The 23704-nt window shown below is 40.4% G+C and overlaps 1 protein-coding gene across 1 annotated transcript; it reads right to left on the bottom strand.

Moving 5' to 3' along the window:
* Positions 1-11692: 11692 nt before the first annotated feature.
* Positions 11693-14591, bottom strand: LOC310779487 (butyrophilin subfamily 2 member A2-like; the record flags this gene model as incomplete). The annotated part of the gene is made up of 3 exons (XM_083640019.1): positions 11693-11733; positions 13657-13938; positions 14330-14591. The coding sequence occupies 3 exons, from the start codon at positions 14589-14591 to the stop codon at positions 11693-11695; spliced, it is 585 nt and encodes a 194-aa protein (XP_083496145.1).
* Between the last annotated feature and the right edge of the window lie 9113 nt (positions 14592-23704).

Genomic DNA, 23704 nt, shown 5'->3' with positions numbered 1-23704 from the left:
ACATGACTAGACACACATAGTGATTGAGAAATAGCTGTCAGCAGTTAAAAGCGACGGTAAACATAAAAGTCTTTAGTCTATTTTTAAAAATAAGTAAGGTTGGGGCAGCTCTGAGGTTTTCAGGCAATTTGTTCCAGCTAGCAGAAGCATAGTGGGTAAATGCGGCCTTCCCATGATTTGATTTGATCCTAGGGACAGTTAATAAGCTGGACCCTGCTGACCTAAGAGTTCTAGACGGTTCGTAGCGTGGGAGCAATTCAGCTATGTATTTAGGGCCTAGGCCATTAAGTGATTTATAGACTAATAACAGTATTTTAAAATCTATTCTATGACACACTGGCAACCAGTGTAAGGACTTAAGAACTGGAGTGATATGATCAGCTTTCTTAGTCTTCGTTAGAACTCTAGCAGCAGCATTCTGAATGAGCTGAAGTTGCCTAAGTTCTTTTTTGGAGAGACCAGAGAAAAGGCTATTGCAGTAGTCTAACCTACTGTAGATGAAGGCGTGAATTAGTTTTTCTAGATCCTGTCTGGACATGTAGCCCCTAATTCTTGCTATATTTTTAAGATGATAAAAAGCTGATTTTCTGATTGACTTAATGTGGGAGTTAAAGTTGAGATCGGAATCAATAATAACGGCAAGATTTTTGACTTGATCCTTAGGCTTCAGGGATCGAGACTCAAGGCATGCAGTGATTTTAAGCCTTTGTTCTTTGGGACCAAAGACGATCACCTCTGTTTTGTCTTTGTTTAGCTGTAGGAAATTCTGGCACATCCAGTTATTTATTTGATCAATGCACTGGCACAATGATTCTATGGGAGCATAGTCAGCTGAGGAAAGAGTTATATACAACTGAGTGTCATCTGCGTAGTTATGATAGGCTACTTTGTTTTTTTGCATAATTAGGCCTAGAGGGAGCATATAAAGGTTGAAGAGAACGGGCCCCATAATCGATCCTTGAGGCACCCCACAAGTCATCCTAGTTAGGTCAGATGTGTAATTGCCAATGGAGACGAAGTACTTCCTGTCTTGAAGATAGGACCTGAACCACTGGAGGACCGTACCCGAAAGCCCAACCCAGTTTTCCAGTCTGTCCAATAAAATTGAGTGGTCAACAGTGTCAAATGCAGCGCTAAGATCCAGTAGCACTAGAATCGAATTTTTGCCTGAGTCTGTGTTCATTCTAATGTCATTTATGACTTTAGTAAGCGCGGTTTCTGTGCTGTGATGGGGGTGAAAACCTGATTGGAGTTTATCTAGGAGATCATTTGAGGTTAGGAATCTATTGAGTTGTAGGTAAACAACCTTTTCAATTATTTTGGCTATAAAGGGGAGATTAGATATTGGTCTGTAGTTACTGATTACCGATGCATCAAGGCTACGCTTTTTTAGTAGGGGTTTAATAACTGCAGTTTTCAGGGACTCAGGAAAAGTGCCGGTCAAAAGGGAGCTATTAACTATTTGCAATAGGTCCCACGACAGACAGTTATAAACGCTTTCAAAAAAGCTTGTTGGAAGGGTATCGATACAGCACGAAGATGATTTAAGGCCTTGCACAGTTTCCTCTAAGATGTCGTGGTCAATAACGCTGAACTGGGACAAATTTATCAAACTAGGGATCTGCGGGTAGGATGATGTCACAGCATTTCTTGGTGTGGAGCCACTAATAGCCTGCCTGATATTAATAATTTTGTCCGTAAAAAAGGCAGCAAACTCATTACATTTGACAGTAGATAGAAACTCAGGTGCTACACAGAGAGGCGGGTTAGTCAGTCTATCAACTGTGGCAAATAGAGTGCGTGCATTGTTCACATTTTTGTTAATGATATCGGAAAAGAACGATTGTCTCGACCTTTTCAGTTCGAGGTTGTAGGAGTGAAGGCTTTCTTTGTAAATATCATAGTGAATATGAAGATTAGTTTTCCGCCATTTACGCTCAGCTTTCCTGCAATCTTTCTTTTTGCATCTAACGGATGCAGAATTTCGCCAGGGTGCTTTAATCTTGCCAGACAGCATTTTTAACCTAACAGGCGCCACGCTATCAATAGCATTCAGAATTGTTGAATTGAAGTTATCGAGAATGTCATTGACAGAAGCTGATGTGGGAGGAAATAAAGAAAATGTCTCCATAAACCGCGCGCTGGTGCCTGCATTAATGTCTCGTCTTTTAACGGTTTGTGACCTATTAATGATCTCAGGGGAGATTTCCATTTCAAAAAAGATGCAAAGATGGTCAGACAACGCAACATCAATAGTCAACACAGAAGAGGACTTAAAACCCCTAGTAATAACTAAATCCAGGGTATGGCCTCGGTTGTGAGTAGGCCCTGAAACATGTTGAGACAGATCAAAAGTGTCAAGTAAGATATTCAGTTCTTTGGCAAAATTATCATTAGGGTTATCAATATGAATATTGAAATCCCTAGCAATATTAGATATACAGTCATGTTCCATGAAAATTAAGGAGAGTAGATCAGCAAATTCAACGAGAAAGCTGCCTGAGTATTTTGGTGGTCTATAGATATTCAGCAGTAGAACAGTAGTTGAGCATTTCAGAATAGCAGCAAGGTATTCGAACGATGAGAAGTCTCCAAATGTTACCTGCTTACATTGAAACATATCAGAAAAGACAATCGCTACTCCCCCCCCCTCTTATCAGCTCTGGGAGTGTCAATGAAGCTATAATTAGGCTGTGCTGATTCGGACAGAACAGCCACTCTGTTATTCATATCGAGCCAGGTTTCGGTGAGGAACATTAAATCCAGATTATGGCTGGTAATCAGATCACTAATGAGGAGAGATTTATTTGACAGCGATCTAACATTAAGGAGTGCGGCTTTAATATTTTTAGAGCCTGGAACTTGTATCGTTTTCTTTACAAGGGGAATGGAGATTAAGTCTGATTTAGAGACAGATCGTGTTGAGGGGAAAGTATAATGTCTGTATGAAATCAAGACAGGAATTGAATGGAAGTCAGTATTTACGCCGTAGACAGTTTCATTGCTAGACTGCTGTGGGCTAATCAACGAACTGGCGTGCTCAACCCAACGTTTTAAAGATGGTTACTGGGTGCCGATCCAAAAATCTCAAAAATTAAATCAAAAACAGCACTCACAGATGTCTATAAAGTTTAAACTTTTAATGTGCACAGCAGCAGTAGTACAACGGACGCGTTTCAGCCTCACAGGCTTTCCTCAGCCAACCCTAGACTGCTGTGGGACCTTGTTCCTATCGGAACAGGCCGGGGTGGTGGGGGGGCTGGTCGACGGTTGTGGACTTGGACCACGGAGGGGGGGGGGGGGGCAGATTGGGGGGGGTTTTGGACAGGCGGGGGTGGGGCGTGTCGATGCTTGGGGGACTGCCCTTGGGGGAGGGGCAGAGAGCGTGGTGGAGAGAGGGTGGGTGGTGGGGGCGGGGAGCAGGTAGGTTGAGGGGGATGTAAGGGAGGGGACTGTGGGGGGGGCAGGTTCGGGGTCGGCAGTGAGAGGGTGGGTGGGGGGGCGGGGAACAGGTAGGAGGCGGTAAGGGAGGGGGTTGAGGGGGGGGCAGGTTTGGGGTAGGGAGTGGTGGGTCGGGGGTGAGTCGGGGGGGCGTGGGGCATGGCAGTTTGGGAGGGGGCGGAAGGGGATATGAGGGAGGGGACTGTGGAGGGGGCAGGTTTGGGGTCGGGAGGGTAGAACGAGGGGGCTTAGGGAAAGTCAGAGGGCTGACATTCCCTCTGGATGGACAGGGGGACTGGGGGATCATTGACAGTCCAGCACTTATTAATTCGTTCAACCTGCTAGAATTGCCTCTGTGTATGAAATGTGCTATACAAATAAACTTGACTTGACTTGACTTGACTAGAGAATGGAATGGGGGAGGGGGGTGGGGAGAGCAGAGAGGTGGAGGAAGGGGCATTATCGTCCATCGTGTCATCCTGGGAGGAAGGCGTCTCCGATGGCTGTTGAAGGTGGTGGGGGATGGGTGTAGAGGCCCCGAAGACGGGGGGGGATGGGTTGAGGCAGAGATGGGTGTTGCGTCTAGTCGGTTGGCCTCGAGTTGTGGCAGCTGTTGTTGAAGAGACGTGTCGTCTGGAAGCTGTATGGCCTGGCGGCATCTCGGGTTGGAGATGGTGGAAGGGGGTGGGGGCACTTTCCTGGCCCTGGGATCTGGTGTTAGATAGTTGATGTTGTAGGCAAGGTTGGCAGAAAACAGCCTTGTGCCATCTCTGTTGAGTTGACCAATATGACTATAGAGATGGCTGCGATCCCAGAAGAGATTGAAGTTGTCAATAAACATTCGGGGGCAGGGGGCCACTGATAAATGCCTCAAAGTTAATAAAGTTAATAAAGTTAAAGTTAACACATTGAGTGCCAGCCCTTTTTTCAATGCTGTAGGTAGCTTGTGCCAGGCCGTTTTTTGAGGATTCTGGCTCATTTTACAAGAGCCGAGGATTCTTTTCTGCTTGGAGTTTGTGAACACGAAGTTCACAAAAGTACTAATAGAATGTGTGCTTTCTCTGTCTAAAATAGTTAGTTTGCAGAGTTAGTAGTTATGTAGATATTAGCCGTTGAGTACAGCATGGTTTCAGAGATTTTCAGAGAGTTTACAGATAAATGGATTTTTAGAACCACCTCACGTGCCTGTGATTATGGGTGCCCTTGGGCAAGTCTGTATACTGTATTGTGTGTGTGTGTGTGTGTGTGTGTGTGTGTGTGTGTGTGTGTGTGTGTGTCTCCAAACTCCTCCCTCCGTCTGTGCTGCGGAGGGAGGAGGCTCCGCGGCCGCTCTCGGGCAGTCTGGACTGTAAAACTGGCTCGTTCGTTTCTTGAGGTGTCGGCTGAGAGCTTTGAAGAAGCTTTTGCGATTCTGGTCTTATTTATGCTCAAAGGTACTCGAGTGTGTGTGTGTGCGCGCGCGCGTGTGTGTGTGTGTGTGTGTGTGTGTGTGTGTGTGTGTGTGTGTGTGTGTGTGTGTGAAATCGAAAGCGTTTTCGCCCAGCTATTTCCTTGAAAATTAGAATGGCTTTCTCCCGCGGACGGACCCGCGGCTGTTTTTTGCTCGGATTCCTCTCTGTCTGGAGAGCACTGTCCCCCCTTAGCTGGTCGGTAAAATAGATTATACACATTCTCTTCCTCCAATTCTGCTATAGGAGACGTAAAAGGGGTTGATCGATGTCCCACCGTCAAAAAAAAAAAAAGTTTATGTAAGCCGAGATATCTCGTCCTTGGCACTTAACGGTTGGATCATGTAAGCCGAGATATCTCGTCCATGGCACTCAACGTGTTAAAGTTAATAAAGTGTCCATATCATGACTTTATATCAAACTAGACCTCAGCTGTTTAAAGTTAATAAAGTGTCCATATCATGACTTTGTATCAAACTAGACCTCAGCTGTTTAAAGCTAATAAAGTGTCCATATCATGACTTTGTATCAAACTAGACCTCAGCTGTTTAAAGCTATTAAAGTGTCCATATCATGACTTTATATCAAACTAGACCTCAGCTGTTTAAAGCTAATAGTGTGTCCATATTATGACTTTATATCAAACTAGATTTCAGCTGTTTAAAGTTAATAAAGTGTCCATATCATGACTTTATATCAAACTAGACCTCAGCTGTTTAAAGTTAATAAAGTGTCCATATCATGATTTTATATCAAACTAGACCTCAGCTGTTTAAAGCTAATAAAGTGTCCATATCATGACTTTATATCAAACTAGACCTCAGCTGTTTAAAGTTAATAAAGTGTCCATATCATGACTTTATATCAAACTAAACCTCAGGTGTTTAAACTTAATAAAGTGTCCATATCATGACTTTATATCAAACTAGACCTCAGCTGTTTAAAGCTAATAGTGTGTCCATATCATGACTTTATATGAAACTAGACCTCAGCTGTTTAAAGCTAATAGTGTGTCCATATTATGCCTTTATATCAAACTAAACCTCAGGTGTTTAAACTTAATAAAGTGTCCATATCATGACTTTATATCAAACTAAACCTCAGGTGTTTAAACTTAAAGGAACACTCTGCCCATTTTCAACCAGCTTTGTATCATTAGAACATCAGTAGTATATCAGAAAACTGTAAACTGTTTTGAAGTCTGTCATTTAATTTGACAGTTATTGAGTGTTAAAGTGTGGACCAGTGACATCACTGGTCCACACTAACTCAAATTAATAACTCATTAACTCAAATCAACTCTCAATAACTGTCCAACTAGATGAATGATGAATAATTTGACAGTTATTGAGAGTTGATTTGAGTTAATGAGTTATTAATTTGAGTTAGTGTGGACCAGTGATGTCACTGGTCCACACTTTAACACTCAATAACTGTCAAATTAAATGACAGACTTCAAAACCGTTTACAGTTTTCTGATATACTACTGATGTTCTAATGATACAAAGCTGGTTGAAAATGGGCGAAGTGTTCCTTTAATAAAGTGTCCATATCATGACTTTATATCAAACTAGACCTCAGCTGTTTAAAGCTAATAGTGTGTCCATATTATGCCTTTATATCAAACTAGACCTCAGCTGTTTAAAGCTAATAAAGTGTCCATGACTTTATATCAAACTAGACCTCAGCTGTTTAAAGTTAATAAAGTGTCCATATGATGAATTTATATCAAACTAGACCTCAGCTGTTTAAAGTTAATAAAGTGTCCATATGATGAATTTATATCAAACTAGACGTCAGCTGTTTAAAGCTAATAGTGTGTCCATATTATGCCTTTATATCAAACTAGACCTCAGCTGTTTAAAGCTAATAAAGTGTCCATGACTATATATCAAACTAGACCTCAGCTGTTTAAAGCTAATAGTGTGTCCATATCATGACTTTATATATCAAACTAAACCTCAGCTGTTTAAAGTTAATAAAGTGTCCATATCATGACTTTATATATCAAACTAAACCTCAGCTGTTTAAAGCTAATAGTGTGTCCATATCATGACTTTATATATCAAACTAGACCTCAGCTGTTTAAAGTTAATAAAGTGTCCATATCATGACTTTATATCAAACTAGACCTCAGCTGTTTAAAGCTAATAAAGTGTCTATATCATGACTTTATATCAAACTAGACCTCAGCTGTTTAAAGTTAATAAAGTGTCCATATCATGACTTTATATCAAACTAGACCTCAGCTGTTTAAAGCTAATAAAGTGTCCATATCATGACTTTATATCAAACTAGACCTCAGCTGTTTAAAGTTAATAAAGTGTCCATATCATGACTTTATATCAAACTAGACCTCAGCTGTTTAAAGCTAATAGTGTGTCCATATCATGACTTTATATCAAACTAGACCTCAGCTGTTTAAAACTAATAGTGTGTCCATATCATGACTTTATATCAAACTAGTAAAAAGAAATAGAGTCCGCACACTGCTTGACTTGCTCCCAGTCGATTTATTTTTGACGTTTCGGTCAACAAGGACCTTCTTCAGAAATGAAGCAGGAAATGACAGAGCACTCAAATTTATACAGTATGGGTCACACCCAACAACCAATTGGCAGAGGGGAAAAAAAAAGGGTGTCATGTGAGCACAATCAACCAGTCAGAAAATAGAGTGCATCTTGCTTCACACAAGTAAATAAATCAATTAAGTATACAAACCCAAGACAAACAATTAAGAAAATGCAAAATATGCCCAGTGTAGGAGATCAGATGGGGTGGAGCTAAAAAACGGCAAAGAAACTCCTGTTAAATCCTGTGTAGGAGAAACAAAGTCCCCAATAGCCTACAATGGACAATGCACTACACAAATATTAAACAAAGGCAATAGTTACGAAGAAAGAGAACAGACTATTCTCCAAGCATATAATCAGTAAAAGTACATTAAATATGAATATAGGTTACAAAAAGAGCACCTAGGGCATACAACTCTGCTAATAGACAGGAAGTAGGCAGTTCAAAAATACACATCTGAGTTACAAGAGTAGAAATACAAAAGTGGAAATAAAGATTAAAATAAGAGTAGCTACAGGAACGGTCTGAGGTCAAATGATTAATTCAGGCCCCTAGCAACTGTGTCTAAAGTCGAGATCCAGTACGCTTCTCTCCTTAGGAGTAGAGCGTTGAGGTCTCCTCCTCTAGGTGGCAGTTTGACATGCTCTATGCCAATATATTTCAATGATGAAATACAATGTTGAGCCTGAGAAAAGTGAAGGGCTACAGGATTTTTAAAGTCCTTAGTCCTTATGTCACTCCTATGTTCAGAAATCCTGGTCTTCAAGGCTCTGGAAGATTTGCCAATGTAGGCCAACCCACAAACACACTTAATCATATAGATGATATTGACTGTAGTGCAACTGATAATACCTTTGATTTTGTAACATTTACCAGTGACTGGGTGGTTGAATGTGTTACATTTATAAGTGAAGTTACACTGGGCGCATCTACCACATTTGTAATTTCCATCTGGAATCTTAGACAGGAAGTGAGAAGGGGCAGGTTGTGGTAAATGAGACCTGACCAGAAGGGTCTTGAGGTTGGGAGGTCTTTTATAAACGAGACGAGGTGGAGATGAGAATGTTTTGCTGAGGGCAGGGTCAGAACTGAGAATATGCCAATGTTTTTTTATTATCTTCTCAAACTGCCGGCCAAGAGGAGAGTATTGAATAATACAATTAATGGGTTGCTCTCCACTCTGTCTCTCCCTAGTGGTGAGACAATCATGTTGCGTACAGCCATGATACTTAGTGGAAGCTGGTTGTATCCAGTATTCTGGATAACCACGCTGTCGGAACCGTGCTTCAAGGTCTTTGGAATGAGCAGAAAAGGATTCATCTGTAGTGCAGTTCCTACGTAACCGCTTAAACTGGCCAATAGGAATGCCCTTTTTGAGAGGTGTAGGATGAAAGCTCTCGGCATGAAGTAAGGAGTTACGATCTGTTGGTTTTCTATACAGATCTGTAATCAATCTGTCATTGGATTTGCAAATCAAAATATCCAGAAAATTAATACAAGTCTGATCTGAGGCCAAAGTAAATTTCAGAGATGCACTGCTGTTATTAAGAAATGTGTGAAAAGCACTCAGTTCTGTAGCAGACCCAGTCCAGATCAAGAAGATATCATCTATGTACCTTTTCCATAATTGGATATGTGGTAAAAAAGGATTGTAGAGAGGATTCAAAATGAGATTAGTTTCAAGAAGGCCAACATACAAATTAGCGTAGTTGGGAGCCATTTTACTCCCCATGGCAGTGCCACATTTTTGTAAATAAAAATCTTTTTCAAACAAAAAAATTATTAGTGAGCACTATTTCAGTGAGCTGTTTTAAACAGGTCGTACTGGGGATACATACTGTCCTCTGATTGAGAAAATGTTCAACAGCTTCAAGACCACCTTGATGTGGGATATTAGTATAAAGACTCTCCACATCAAGAGTGACCAGGAGAGAATCCCTTTCTACCAATTCCAAAGCTTGTAGGACCTGAATGATATCAGTGGAATCCCTAACATAGGAAGGTAGTGATAAAACATGTGGTTTGAGGAAATGATCAACAAAAGCAGAAATTTTCTCTGTAAGGGAACCAATACCCGAAACAATGGGTCGACCAGGAGGGACCGTAGTGTAACTCTTATGAATTTTGGGTAATGTGTAGATGACAGGTATAACTGGACAATCCACTTTCAAATATTCAAATTCATTTTTATTTATGTCACCCGAATCAAGATAGCTCTTCAGTACAGAATCAATGTTCTCTTTAAAGGTAGAGATCGGATTACCACTCAATTTATGATAGAAGTCAAGATTAGCAAGTTGCCTGTTAATTTCACCAATGTAGCTAACTCTATCCTGAAGAACAATGGCACCACCTTTGTCAGCTGACTGGACTACCACAGAAGTGTCTTGGTTAAGCTCTAAAAGAGCCGAACGCTGAGATTTAGAAAGATTATTGGTAACCATGTAGTGGCGTTTCTTGCCAAGAAGATGGGAGACTTCACTCTCTACTAATCTGCAATATGTGTCAACAGAGGAGTTCCTATGTTTAGTAGAGAGTGAAGTCTCCCATCTTCTTGGCAAGAAACGCCACTACATGGTTACCAATAATCTTTCTAAATCTCAGCGTTCGGCTCTTTTAGAGCTTAACCAAGACACTTCTGTGGTAGTCCAGTCAGCTGACAAAGGTGGTGCCATTGTTCTTCAGGATAGAGTTAGCTACATTGGTGAAATTAACAGGCAACTTGCTAATCTTGACTTCTATCATAAATTGAGTGGTAATCCGATCTCTACCTTTAAAGAGAACATTGATTCTGTACTGAAGAGCTATCTTGATTCGGGTGACATAAATAAAAATGAATTTGAATATTTGAAAGTGGATTGTCCAGTTATACCTGTCATCTACACATTACCCAAAATTCATAAGAGTTACACTACGGTCCCTCCTGGTCGACCCATTGTTTCGGGTATTGGTTCCCTTACAGAGAAAATTTCTGCTTTTGTTGATCATTTCCTCAAACCACATGTTTTATCACTACCTTCCTATGTTAGGGATTCCACTGATATCATTCAGGTCCTACAAGCTTTGGAATTGGTAGAAAGGGATTCTCTCCTGGTCACTCTTGATGTGGAGAGTCTTTATACTAATATCCCACATCAAGGTGGTCTTGAAGCTGTTGAACATTTTCTCAATCAGAGGACAGTATGTATCCCCAGTACGACCTGTTTAAAACAGCTCACTGAAATAGTGCTCACTAATAATTTCTTTTTGTTTGAAAAAGATTTTTATTTACAAAAATGTGGCACTGCCATGGGGAGTAAAATGGCTCCCAACTACGCTAATTTGTATGTTGGCCTTCTTGAAACTAATCTAATTTTGAATCCTCTCTACAATCCTTTTTTACCACATATCCAATTATGGAAAAGGTACATAGATGATATCTTCTTGATCTGGACTGGGTCTGCTACAGAACTGAGTGCTTTTCACACATTTCTTAATAACAGCAGTGCATCTCTGAAATTTACTTTGGCCTCAGATCAGACTTGTATTAATTTTCTGGATATTTTGATTTGCAAATCCAATGACAGATTGATTACAGATCTGTATAGAAAACCAACAGATCGTAACTCCTTACTTCATGCCGAGAGCTTTCATCCTACACCTCTCAAAAAGGGCATTCCTATTGGCCAGTTTAAGCGGTTACGTAGGAACTGCACTACAGATGAATCCTTTTCTGCTCATTCCAAAGACCTTGAAGCACGGTTCCGACAGCGTGGTTATCCAGAATACTGGATACAACCAGCTTCCACTAAGTATCATGGCTGTACGCAACATGATTGTCTCACCACTAGGGAGAGACAGAGTGGAGAGCAACCCATTAATTGTATTATTCAATACTCTCCTCTTGGCCGGCAGTTTGAGAAGATAATAAAAAAACATTGGCATATTCTCAGTTCTGACCCTGCCCTCAGCAAAACATTCTCATCTCCACCTCGTCTCGTTTATAAAAGACCTCCCAACCTCAAGACCCTTCTGGTCAGGTCTCATTTACCACAACCTGCCCCTTCTCACTTCCTGTCTAAGATTCCAGATGGAAATTACAAATGTGGTAGATGCGCCCAGTGTAACTTCACTTATAAATGTAACACATTCAACCACCCAGTCACTGGTAAATGTTACAAAATCAAAGGTATTATCAGTTGCACTACAGTCAATATCATCTATATGATTAAGTGTGTTTGTGGGTTGGCCTACATTGGCAAATCTTCCAGAGCCTTGAAGACCAGGATTTCTGAACATAGGAGTGACATAAGGACTAAGGACTTTAAAAATCCTGTAGCCCTTCACTTTTCTCAGGCTCAACATTGTATTTCATCATTGAAATATATTGGCATAGAGCATGTCAAACTGCCACGTAGAGGAGGAGACCTCAACGCTCTACTCCTAAGGAGAGAAGCGTACTGGATCTCGACTTTAGACACAGTTGCTAGGGGCCTGAATGAATCATTTGACCTCAGACCGTTCCTGTAGCTACTCTTATTTTAATCTTTATTTCCACTTTTGTATTTCTACTCTTGTAACTCAGATGTGTATTTTTGAACTGCCTACTTCCTGTCTATTAGCAGAGTTGTATGCCCTAGGTGCTCTTTTTGTAACCTATATTCATATTTAATGTACTTTTACTGATTATATGCTTGGAGAATAGTCTGTTCTCTTTCTTCGTAACTATTGCCTTTGTTTAATATTTGTGTAGTGCATTGTCCATTGTAGGCTATTGGGGACTTTGTTTCTCCTACACAGGATTTAACAGGAGTTTCTTTGCCGTTTTTTAGCTCCACCCCATCTGATCTCCTACACTGGGCATATTTTGCATTTTCTTAATTGTTTGTCTTGGGTTTGTATACTTAATTGATTTATTTACTTGTGTGAAGCAAGATGCACTCTATTTTCTGACTGGTTGATTGTGCTCACATGACACCCTTTTTTTTCCCCCTCTGCCAATTGGTTGTTGGGTGTGACCCATACTGTATAAATTTGAGTGCTCTGTCATTTCCTGCTTCATTTCTGAAGAAGGTCCTTGTTGACCGAAACGTCAAAAATAAATCGACTGGGAGCAAGTCAAGCAGTGTGCGGACTCTATTTCTTTTTATATGTTTCATTGCTTTTGTCCTGCACCTGCAATTTGAGTGGATGTGCGCGCTCTACTTTTTATATTTATATCAAACTAGACCTCAGCTGTTTAAAGCTAATAAATTGTCCATATCATTTATATCAAACTAGACCTCAGCTGTTTAAAGCTAATAAAGTGTCCATATCATTTATATCAAACTAGACCTCAGCTGTTTAAAGTTAATAAAGTGTCCATATCATGACTTTATATCAAACTAGACCTCAGCTGTTTAAAACTAATAGTGTGTCCATATCATGACTTTATATCAAACTAGACCTCAGCTGTTTAAAGCAAATAAATTGTCCATATCATTTATATCAAACTAGACCTCAGCTGTTTAAAGCTAATAAAGTGTCCATATCATGACTTTATATCAAACTAGACCTCAGCTGTTTAAAGTTAATTAAGTGTCCATATTATGAATTTATATCAAACTAGACCTCAGCTGTTTAAAGTTAATAAAGTGTCCATATCATGACTTTATATCAAACTAGACCTCAGCTGTTTAAAGTTAATAAAGTGTCCATATCAAACTAGACCTCAGCTGTTTAAAGCTAATAAAGTGTCCATATCATGACTTTATATCAAACTAGACCTCAGCTGTTTAAAGTTAATAAAGTGTCCATATCATGACTTTATATCAAACTAGACCTCAGCTGTTTAAAGTTAATAAAGTGTCCATATTATGAATTTATATCAAACTAGACCTCAGCTGTTTAAAGCTAATAAAGTGTCCATATCATGACTTTATATCAAACTAGACCTCAGCTGTTTAAAGTTAATAAAGTGTCCATATCATGACTTTATATCAAACTAGACCTCAGCTGTTTAAAGCTAATAAAGTGTCCATATCATGACTTTATATCAAACTAGACCTCAGTTGTTTAAAGTGAATAAAGTGTCCATATCATGACTTTATATCAAACTAGACCTCAACTGTTTAAAGATAATAAAGTGTCAATATCATGACTTTATATCAAACTAGACCTCAGCTGTTTAAAGTTAATAAAGTGTCCATATCATGACTTTAGACGTAATTTGTACCTGGAACATGAATGTGTGTCTCCCTGGTCTGGTTGATGTTCTGCTGTTGAACTCTACAGGTGAACATGTTGGTGAGGGTCTTCTTCTCCACAGTCACTCTGCTGCTGACAGTATAGAGGCCATCAGAACCTCTGACTGTCTCTGGAGGTCCAGCAGAGAGGATGTTTCCCTCACCGTCCAGCCAGAACACCTCAGGCTCTGGGTACCAGCCTTTACATTCACACCCTAAAACCACTCCACTGCTGTTTTTGGTCATCCAAATGACAGGAGAGGAAACAGCACCTAATGATGAAGAAGATACCTTTAAAACAATGGTTTGAATGGAAATGGAGTAATTTCATTATAATCATCAAATCCTATAACAGGGCTATTCAACCTAATTGTTCATGGGGCCACATTGTCAGAAACCTAAGGGGCCGGACCGTTCCCCGAGCTATTAACACAAGGTGCCATCACTATTTAAGGCCGAAACGCCTATTCTGGCACTGTGCCACGCCTCTTCGGCGTAAAGCGCATTTCGGGGCCTAAAAACATGATGCTATCTTCCCGAGGCAGGCGCAAAGCGAGTTTTTTTGCGTTTAACGCCAGTTTAGCGCCTAAGGCCAGTGGGAAGATAGGGCCCGTAGTCTCTGTGTGTCTAAATAAATCTCTTCATATACATCTTCCCACTTACCAACAACAAGTTCAGTGATAGATTCTCTATCCAATGAGGGAATGTAGCATCTGTATCTCCCCTCATCAGAGACTTTCACATTGGACAGTTTCAGTGAGATGTCTCCATGCTTCAGTTTGTTGATGAACAGAGACGTTCTTCCCTCATAGGACGGGTTTTTATATCTCGGGCGCTTAATTTCGTCACGGTTGTGCCACACATAGACAAATCTGGGGTTCAGGTCAGGTCTCGCCCACTCCAGTGTCATGGCAACAGCATCCATGGCAGGTTCCAGGTGGCATGGCAAAATGATGTCATCACCAACTATTGCTACTATTGGCTGAGAAGGACCAATCACATGGGGCTGACCTGGGAAGTAATACATGTGTTTGTTATTCTTGTTTTGAGAACTGAGTTGACTGAAGTGGTTCAGCTCTATTAATAAGGCTGTGTGTCGAGTATACATCTCTCATCTAATTGATGGCTTCTTTTTATGGAATTGAACAGGGAAATGCTGCTCATGGCTAAGTGTAATGCATTATTAAAATGTGTGGAGTTCTAGTAACATAACTTTTACTCTGAATACATTTTAAATTAGTTACTTTTTACTTTTACATAAGTCGATTTCTTTTAAGCCAGTAAATAAAATTTCAGCAAAGTAAAAGCTACTGTTATTTGAATAGATATTTTTGTACTCTTTCTAACCCTGCACATGTGGGTGTTGTTACTGTGTTAGGGGTGAGTTACCTCCACATGAGTGTGTTAGAAGAAGAAAGACAACAGTGTGATGGAGAACCAAGGAACTGAAGACTCTGAGATGAGATTCAAGGGACAGGCCATCCTTCAAGTGAAGCATCCTTCTGAGAATTGACAAACCAATTGTTAAATGTTAATTTCTTTCTTTTTTTTCCCTTTCTTTTTTTGGGGCGGGGTGCATTTTAAGTTACATTTATGAAAAATAATGAAATCCAAACCTTCTCTTCAACTAGCCAAAACTTAAGTTATTATTACTCTTAAAAATGTGTTCAGGTCTTTGTTCTTATCTGCCCACAATCATACTGTAAGATCATCATCCCATAATATAAGTTTGCTTCAAAGCTTCTCCCCTGGCAGTCAACAGCCTGTTGCTATTTTGTTAAAACTGCAAAGAGATCAGCTAAACATTAGCTTGCCCCATTTTGTTATGTGGAGAGGCAGCCACACCAAACTCCACTCATAAATCTGGCAACTAAATGTGGCCCTGCCTAACGGGAAAAAATAAATACAGCCAGTTACATACATACATACTTCAGCATGCGCTGGGACGCGTCATCAGTGATGTTGACTGGGGTCGTAAGGTGTTTCGGGTCTGTCACACATCATACACCCTCATTAGACCCAGCCGAGGCCGATTAAGACCCCGACCCGCCAGAACATAATCTACCTTACAAATGAATGCAAACCAGTGGGCAAGCTCTGTGGTTTTCCCACGAGTACGCGGAAGTACCGCTGAAAGCTCTAATTCCTCAAATGGCCACTTGAGGCAGGACTCAGAAGTCCTGTCTTTCCTGAATGCGCTACTTTGTAACAGTTATTAAGCATCTTTACAGCCTCGACCGAAACATGGTTTTGGTCTATAATTTCAGCTTTTCATAACAACTCTAGGTAAGTAATTTCTTATATAATTTGCCCGTTTGGAGTAAAATAGACAATATCAAAGGGGGTGATTGACAGGTCGCCTGTCCAGTGATCGCGCAGCTTGCCGATCATGGACCAATAGCAGGCGGAGCTGCGGCTCTGGGAAACCCCCATCTCACGTGAGCTGTGCAACGACCCCAAGATGGCGACAGACAACACTTTGCTGAGTCCAAAAAATAGTGGTGGATGGGGTTGCCCATATTATTTAGGTCAGTGATGCAAACCTGCCTGGTGAACTGTTTCAAACCTTTCAATTTTACAATAATAATAATTTCCTCAACTAGGTTGTCTTTTATTTGTGCTTGAGAACTAGTTTCACTTTCATCTATCGCCATTAGTCAAAGACTGTAAAACAGTTGTGACCATAAATTGTGTTGAAACCAGTGGTGTAGTCTACAGTGTATGTGATACGCATTTATACGCAGTATACCCACTAAGAAGGCCCCAGGATTTGAGTATACCCACTTAAAATTGGGCAAATATACGTAACAATATAGTTATGTGACAGTTTTAGGTCCATATGTCATTATTCAAAGAGAGACAGAGCAACAGGGAGGGAGAGAGAGAGAGCGAGAGAGAGAGAGAGAGAGAGAGAGAGAGAGAGAGAGATCTGTCCTCTGCCAGTGATTCTCAACCTTTTTCATATCAACGACCCCTAATTTAGTCCACATCAGGGCAACAGACCCCTATTTGATGAGATTTTGTCTCTCGAACCAAAATCTGAGAATATTTCTAGATGTGATTTTAGAGAGATAACACGGAAATATGATTGAAACAGTAATTCTTCTACATTCTCTAAATGTGTTAACGTCATGCAAATTAAATAATAATGAAATAATAATAACCATTCGTCAATTTGCTGGGGACCTCCAGGAGCCCCACCCCATGCTGTAACAAATCTCACTCCAAGCTGAAACTTACAGTATACCCACTACAATAAACTAGACTACATCACTGGTTGAAACTGCCATCTTTGTTGAGCATACAGTATTACACTTATTATAATCCACCGTTTATAGTAATTGCTTCAATAAATTACTGAGGTGTAGTGAACCATAATGGCCGACAGTTTGGTGACAAAGGAAGACAAAGGAGTCACTCAAAAAAACTGTGCAGTCTGTTTTCAAAGTCAGCTAAGTGCTGTTGAACTTTTACATGAGGAAATTATTTCATGTATACTTTGTACATTTTTACACACAATAAATTAATAAATAAATGCGACAACTTCGTTATTTTGAATAAAAACATCAGTAGCCTAAGCAATTTAAGAATAAGAAGTAAATTTATAAAAGCCTCCATACAGTACCTGTTGTGCGATAGTCTCATCGCCACAGAGGGAAGTAGGCCACACGATCGAAGTCCATAATTTATAGGGGCTATTAAAAAAAAGGGCCCTCCAGGCTAGCCTCCCTCCCCACTTCACTGCCATGGTGCAACCTTGTTTCTCTGAATTCTCCTCATCCACGAAACCTATGTCACATGACTAGCAACACCATGCAGGGTGATGCATGAGGGCACAGTGCACGTTGACGTCCAACGATAACGTCCGACGCACAAGATGCATCACAATGTGACGCTATTTGATTAGCTCGGAGTGAGAACGTGTTGTGAGAGCGGATGCTTCAGTCCGTCTTTGCTAAAAGTTACTTGTTTGAGTCAAGCGTAAAAGAATACTCAAAGAAAAAATACTTTTTTGTGCAAAGATTAAAGAAGCGTTTAGTCTCTATGTTAAATGTTAAATGTTTTGGCATAGATGCCTTCATCATTGGTTTTGCAAAAGAAGAGTGCCAGTTTCCATTTCCCCCTCATTTGGCGGCACGGTGGCTCAGTGGTTAACACTGTTGCCTCACAGCAAGAAGGTCCCGGGTTTGAACCCTGGTCCGTCCCAGGTCCTTTCTGTGTGGAGTTTGCATGTTCTCCCCGTGTCCATGTGGGTTTTCTCCAGGTGTATGTTAGGGTTAATACTCCTGTCAGTGCCCCTGGTTAAGGTACTGGCAAAAAGAACTGGAGTTGGTCCCCGGGCGCTGCAGTGGCTGCCCACTGCTCCTAGTTCTAGGAAGGTTCCTAGTTGAGGATGGGTCAAATGCAGAGGATGAATTTCCCCAAGGGGATAAATAAAGGATAACTTTCTTTTCTTTCTTTCTTTTGTATTACATTCATGAAAAGCACAATTCATAATTCAGTAGCCTATACAAGGTACAGTATATTTCCTTTAGGAAGAATTTGTTTAATTTATGGTCTCTGTTCCTCTGTTTCTCTCTCTCAGATCCTCGTATTGTTCCTGACAGACTGCAGATCTTTGAATACACGTCTGTGTCTTTTAAATGTGAGGTGTTTGATGGCTCGACTGGATGAAGAGTTATGAAGAAGATCAAGGGAGGAGTTTGCATATGTCCCAATAACTGGGAGGCATCAAAACACTGTTACCTCATATCACAATAGGCATCAGCGCTCAGCATAAATCAAGTGTAATCCAAGTGTGACGTCTGTTATGACGTGTGTCTCCTGACTCATCACCCCATCCTCAATAGCCAATCAGCCCCTGTCAATATGTCAATATGACGTTGGTAATGACGTCACTGCCGACGCTATGACGTGGCAGTACATATAGCCATGGTCAGCATGTCATCATCCTCTTTCCCTGATCCTTCACCTCTATGGTCACTGTACCTGGGCTGATTGCATCCCATCCTCTGAAGCTGCATTTTGCCCCACCCACCTCCCCAGTCCACCACCAACGTCTTGAGTCCTGAAGAATCTCCTACGGGGGGGATTCTCTATCCTAGTCTGAGCAGATGTCCTCCTCTCTCACCACAAGAAGAGAGGCATCTTACCACGGAGTCATTACGCCAAAGAATCAGTTGCCATGCTGCCATGCCATAGAATTAGTTACCATGCCATTTGTGAATAAAGCTCGCTCGTTAAATTTTACCCACTGGTCTCTCATGATTGAAACATATTTAATCGTGTTTTTATTTTTTTTACATTTTAACGATGGTGCTTGTTCTGCCCATGTGATCACATGCGATTCTGCACATGTGAAGTTCATGTAGTTTTTCTGTAAGGGTAATGCCACGACTATATGACATGCACACAGAAACTATTTTTTTCCAAACAACCAGCTGCGTCTGTGACCCTGGAGATTCCTGTCTGTCCTGTGATGGAGGGAGATGATGTGACTCTGAACTGTACAGTTTGGCCTCGCTCCAACCTCCCAGCTGGTTTCTATAAAGATGGCCTCTTCGTCCAGACTGGTTCTACAGGAGAGATGACCATCTATGGTGTTTCTCAATCTGATGAAGGCCTCTACAAGTGTAACAACTCTGCTGTTGGAGAATCACCAGAGAGCTGGCTGGCTGTGAGAGGTGAGACATAACACTGTTTCCAAAATAATGAACAGAATTCGATTTTGCATAGCCATTTTTCATGAAGATGATGTGACGTCATGTAGGCTACCTACTTATGTCAAGAACCAGTGTTTGACACTTTTACACTTGGTAGAAAGTCCATTAATGTAACAGTTTTGTGAAGAGACAACTAAATGTCAACTTGTAACAGATTTTATCCGCTTGATGTTCCAGAAGGCTAAATCATGTAAGAATACCTGGGGGAAAAATATTTGGGGGCTCAAATCTGTTTTGTTGTGTATAACAATTTTAATATGGCTCACTACATACACTACTGCATTAAGCATCAACTTTTTCTCATTTTTCCAGCACTTCACAAAGACACCCATGCTACCCATCATCTCCTCCTGATAAGGACTGTTGTCATCTTCTTATCGATGGCTCTGGTGTTGATGGTGGAACTGTGGATGTTGGAGACACAGAGGTACAGAAAATAGACTAATATAGACTAATATAAGTAACTGCTTAAATAAAGGCAACGCTTGAGTAAATAAGGGCTGCAAAGCACATTAAAGCAGGTTCTTCAAAACACGTTTGGTCCCTAATTAAACAATTCATATCCAATCATGCTTAGGGTGTGGCATCCCTCCTAATAGAGTTCAAACACTTAGAATTGATGCCAAGGAGCACTGAAGATGTTCTGGTGGACCAACATCAGCATCATTATCTTTATTATTAGGTGGGGGCCAGTTGCTTCTGGGGCAGCAGATACAGAGTTCAGAGTCGAGTACTATTTTAAAGTGCTGGCTTCAGATACTAATGATACTTTCAGCTTCTCTGAGAAACCACATGAGAAAAGCAGACAGAAAAAGGTAGAAGGGCCTCTCTCTCTACACTCTGTAGCAGCAAGAAAAACAGGGTTCCCACAGGTCCTTGAAATCCCTGAAGGTTTGTGAATTTGCAGGCGGAAATCAGCCCTTGAAAGTTTTTGAAAATGTATATATTTTGGAGAATATAAATATATTTTGATATAAACATCAGTTTGTCACTTATGGATCATTTAGTCCTTCTAAAAAAATAAACTACAGACATCTTTATGTTCTCTAGATAAAGTATGCAAATTATCCGAACAGAAATGTGGGCTATCAGGGATAAAAGAGCCAGCATTAATACCTAAATATTGATTAGCTGAGTAATTAAGGTAAAGATAGTTATTAATTCTCTTTACATAAGATGTATTTTTCTAAATGGAGGTTTCTGTTTGTGTATCTGCAGCTCAACATGTGAGGGAGAAGAGCAGCTGTGATGATGTCATAATGGAGGAAGCCATGTAACCTGGTTCATTAGTGTCAGGTGCATCTAGGGTTTTAACGCTCATCATGCTTTTTTATTATATTATTATTCTCATCTGTGTATGTGTTCAGCTTTTTGAACAGGAAAAACAAGCTATATGTTATGTGATAGTGTCTCCTGTTTCTGTCTGTTAACTTATGAATAAAATAAACTTTATATTCTTTATTTGATTTGTTTCATTACTTTCTTGTAACAGTGAAAATCCATATTTCAAGAAATGAAGATTCTCGGAAGTCAGATGAAGACATCTGTAATGTTTTCAAAACCACACCATCTCTAAACTGAGGCTGAGTTTTTCAGAGGTGTTTATATATTTACATCAGAGACAAAATAAAGTTGATCAACCGTGAGAAACCCTCTGCAGAATAACCAGAGCACATCCTCTACATCTCTCTGAATAGAGTCTGTGGGTTTGTTTCAGCTTTGACAAGTTACTTACTAAGCACTAAGGTCAAGCAGGTCAATTGCTTTTCATGTTAACAGCTGCTGAAACTAATTTATCAAATAATTAAAGAGCTTTATCCAAATAAAGGAATTTCATTAGTATTGTACAGACATTTTATGAGCATTAGTACAGACATTTATCCAGCTATTTATGATCCAACATCATTCATTCACATACAAAAACATTATAGTCACCAACATACAGTTGTGATGCACTGATGGAGATCCCTGATGTGAATTTTCACGAAGGAATAATGCACAAATTAATTATCACGTTATATTCAAAACGAGCAAAACTAAGCAACACAATCAATCATGATAGGAAAAGTAGAAAAATATAAATACCGTAAACCGTATGATAAAAATTTTCACAAACTAACTAACATTCTCAAAAACTGGAATTGCAAATGAATGTTGACAGCTAGTGTGTTGATGCTTAATGTGGTGTCTTACAGTTGGTCTTGTCTCCACATGTGAGCTCCAGTTATGTTTTTTCTTGCAGTTTCAGTTTGTCTTGTAATCTGTCAGCAGCAGTTAACTCTTAACCAGCTCAAACTCTTCACCTGTTGGACTTGGTGAACACAACTGATTCTGAAATCAACAACTGTTTTCAATATTCTTCCTGATTTACACATTAATCTTTCCCAGTATATAAGTTTGTGTAGCATAGAGACTGAAACATAAGTACTGGGAGAGCTTAGCAGAAATCCAAGCATTCTGCTGCATGATCAACCTCATTTTCACTTCCTGATATGTTAATATGTATAATTTAGTCATGTGACGAATAGAGATCAATAAGCTGCTCAATGTCCACAGTTTCTATCATTAAAAGTGGAGACATTAAAATGGGTGCATGCAAATCATATTGCATCACTATTTATTCTTGGTCCCTTCTGTCCGTCTGTCTGTCTGTCTGTCTGTCTGTCTGTCTGTCTGTCTGTCTGTCTGTCTGTCTGTCTGTCTGTCTCTGTCTGTCTGTCTGTCTGTCTCTGTCTGTCTGTCTGTCTGTCTGTCTGTCTGTCTGCCTGTCTGTCTGTCTGTCTGTCTCTGTCTGCCTGTCTGTCTGTCTGTCTGTCTGTCTGTCTGTCTCTGTCTGTCTGTCTGTCTGTCTGTCTGTCTGTCTCTCTGTCACTCTCTCTCTCCTCTCCTTTTCAGATTTCCTCCTCCTTCTGTTTGATTAGTCTCAGCTCTTCCCTAAATGACCCCTCTCTATCTTAGCTCTTCCTGACTTTATGTTCCTCTCTCATTGAACTTGTTGAGGGCTGTCTTCTGTCTCCTCTGTTCCTTCTCTATTGACTGACTGAAGCTTCTTCTCTGTCTCATCTATCTGTTTCTTGTTCTCCTTCAATTTCACTTTGATTTGTTCCTTATCATTTTCTTTTTCCCTTTCATGTCCTGTCACTCTAGTAACTTCTTTATCTATGAACTCCAGCTTTTTCTTCGTCTCCTCTAGATCTTTATGAAGTTCTGCCTTTCTCCTCTCCAGATCCTGTTTGACCTCTAATGGAGGCTTGATTCTCAACCCCTCTACTATTAAATTTGCTGAACGAAGCTTCTTCTCATTGTGGTTGTTCTCCTCCTCCTTTGTCTCTACCTCCTCCAGTTGTGATTTGAGTTGTTCTCTCTGGCTCTCCAGCTTCTTCTGCTCTCCTGTCAATTTACCAAGTGCTTCTGTGACCTGTTTCAATTCATTCTCTTTCTTCTGTCTCTCATCCCGCTCTTTCTCATTCAATTTTGCGTGGATTTGCTCCTTCTCATGTTCTGCTTTCCTCTTCTTTTCTATCACTCTTGTAATGTCACCTTCTTTGCTCTTCAGTGCTCTCTCTGTCACCTGTAGCTGTTTCTTAACTTCTGCCTTTCTGCTCTCTAGATCCTTTTTGACATCTGATGGAGGCTTTGTTCTCATTTCTTTTACTGTCATATTTGCTGACTGAAGCTTCCTCTCATTCTCATTGTTCTCCAACTCCTGTCTCTCTACCTCCTCCAGTTGTGATTTCAGTTGTTCTCTCTGGTCCTCCAGTTCCTTCTGCTCTCCTGTCAATTTACCAAGTTGATCTGTCACCTGTTTCAATTCCTTCTCTGTCTTCCCTCTCTCATCCTTCTCTTTCTCGTTCCATTTCACATTGATCTGCTCCTTCTCGCTTTCTGCCTTTCTCTTTCGTTCTGTCTCTCTTATCATTTCAGCCTGTTTGACCTCCAGTGTTTTCTCTGTATCCTGTAGCTGTTTCTGAAGTTCTGCCTTTCTCCTCTCCAGATCCTTTTTGATCTTTAATGGAGGCTTGTTTCTCATCTCTTCTACTATCAGATTTGCTGACTGAAGCTTCTTCTCATTCTCATTGTTCTCTCCCTCCTGTCTCTTTACATCATCTAGTTGGGATTTGAGTAGCTCTCTCTGCTTCTCCACTTCCTTCTGCTCTCCTGTCAATTTACCAAGTGCTTCTATATGTCCTTCTTTCACCTTTTTCCATTCACACTCTTTATTCTTTAGCTCTTCCTCAAGTTCTCTTTTCTCTCTCATCAAAACATCAACCCGCCATTGCAACTGTTTTGGGTCAATCTTATCTTTCTGTAGCTC

This window comes from Poromitra crassiceps, assembly GCF_964638095.1.
Source record: "Poromitra crassiceps genome assembly, chromosome: 7".
Lineage (NCBI taxonomy): Eukaryota > Metazoa > Chordata > Actinopteri > Beryciformes > Melamphaidae > Poromitra > Poromitra crassiceps.
This window is presented reverse-complemented; position numbering and strand designations above follow the sequence as displayed.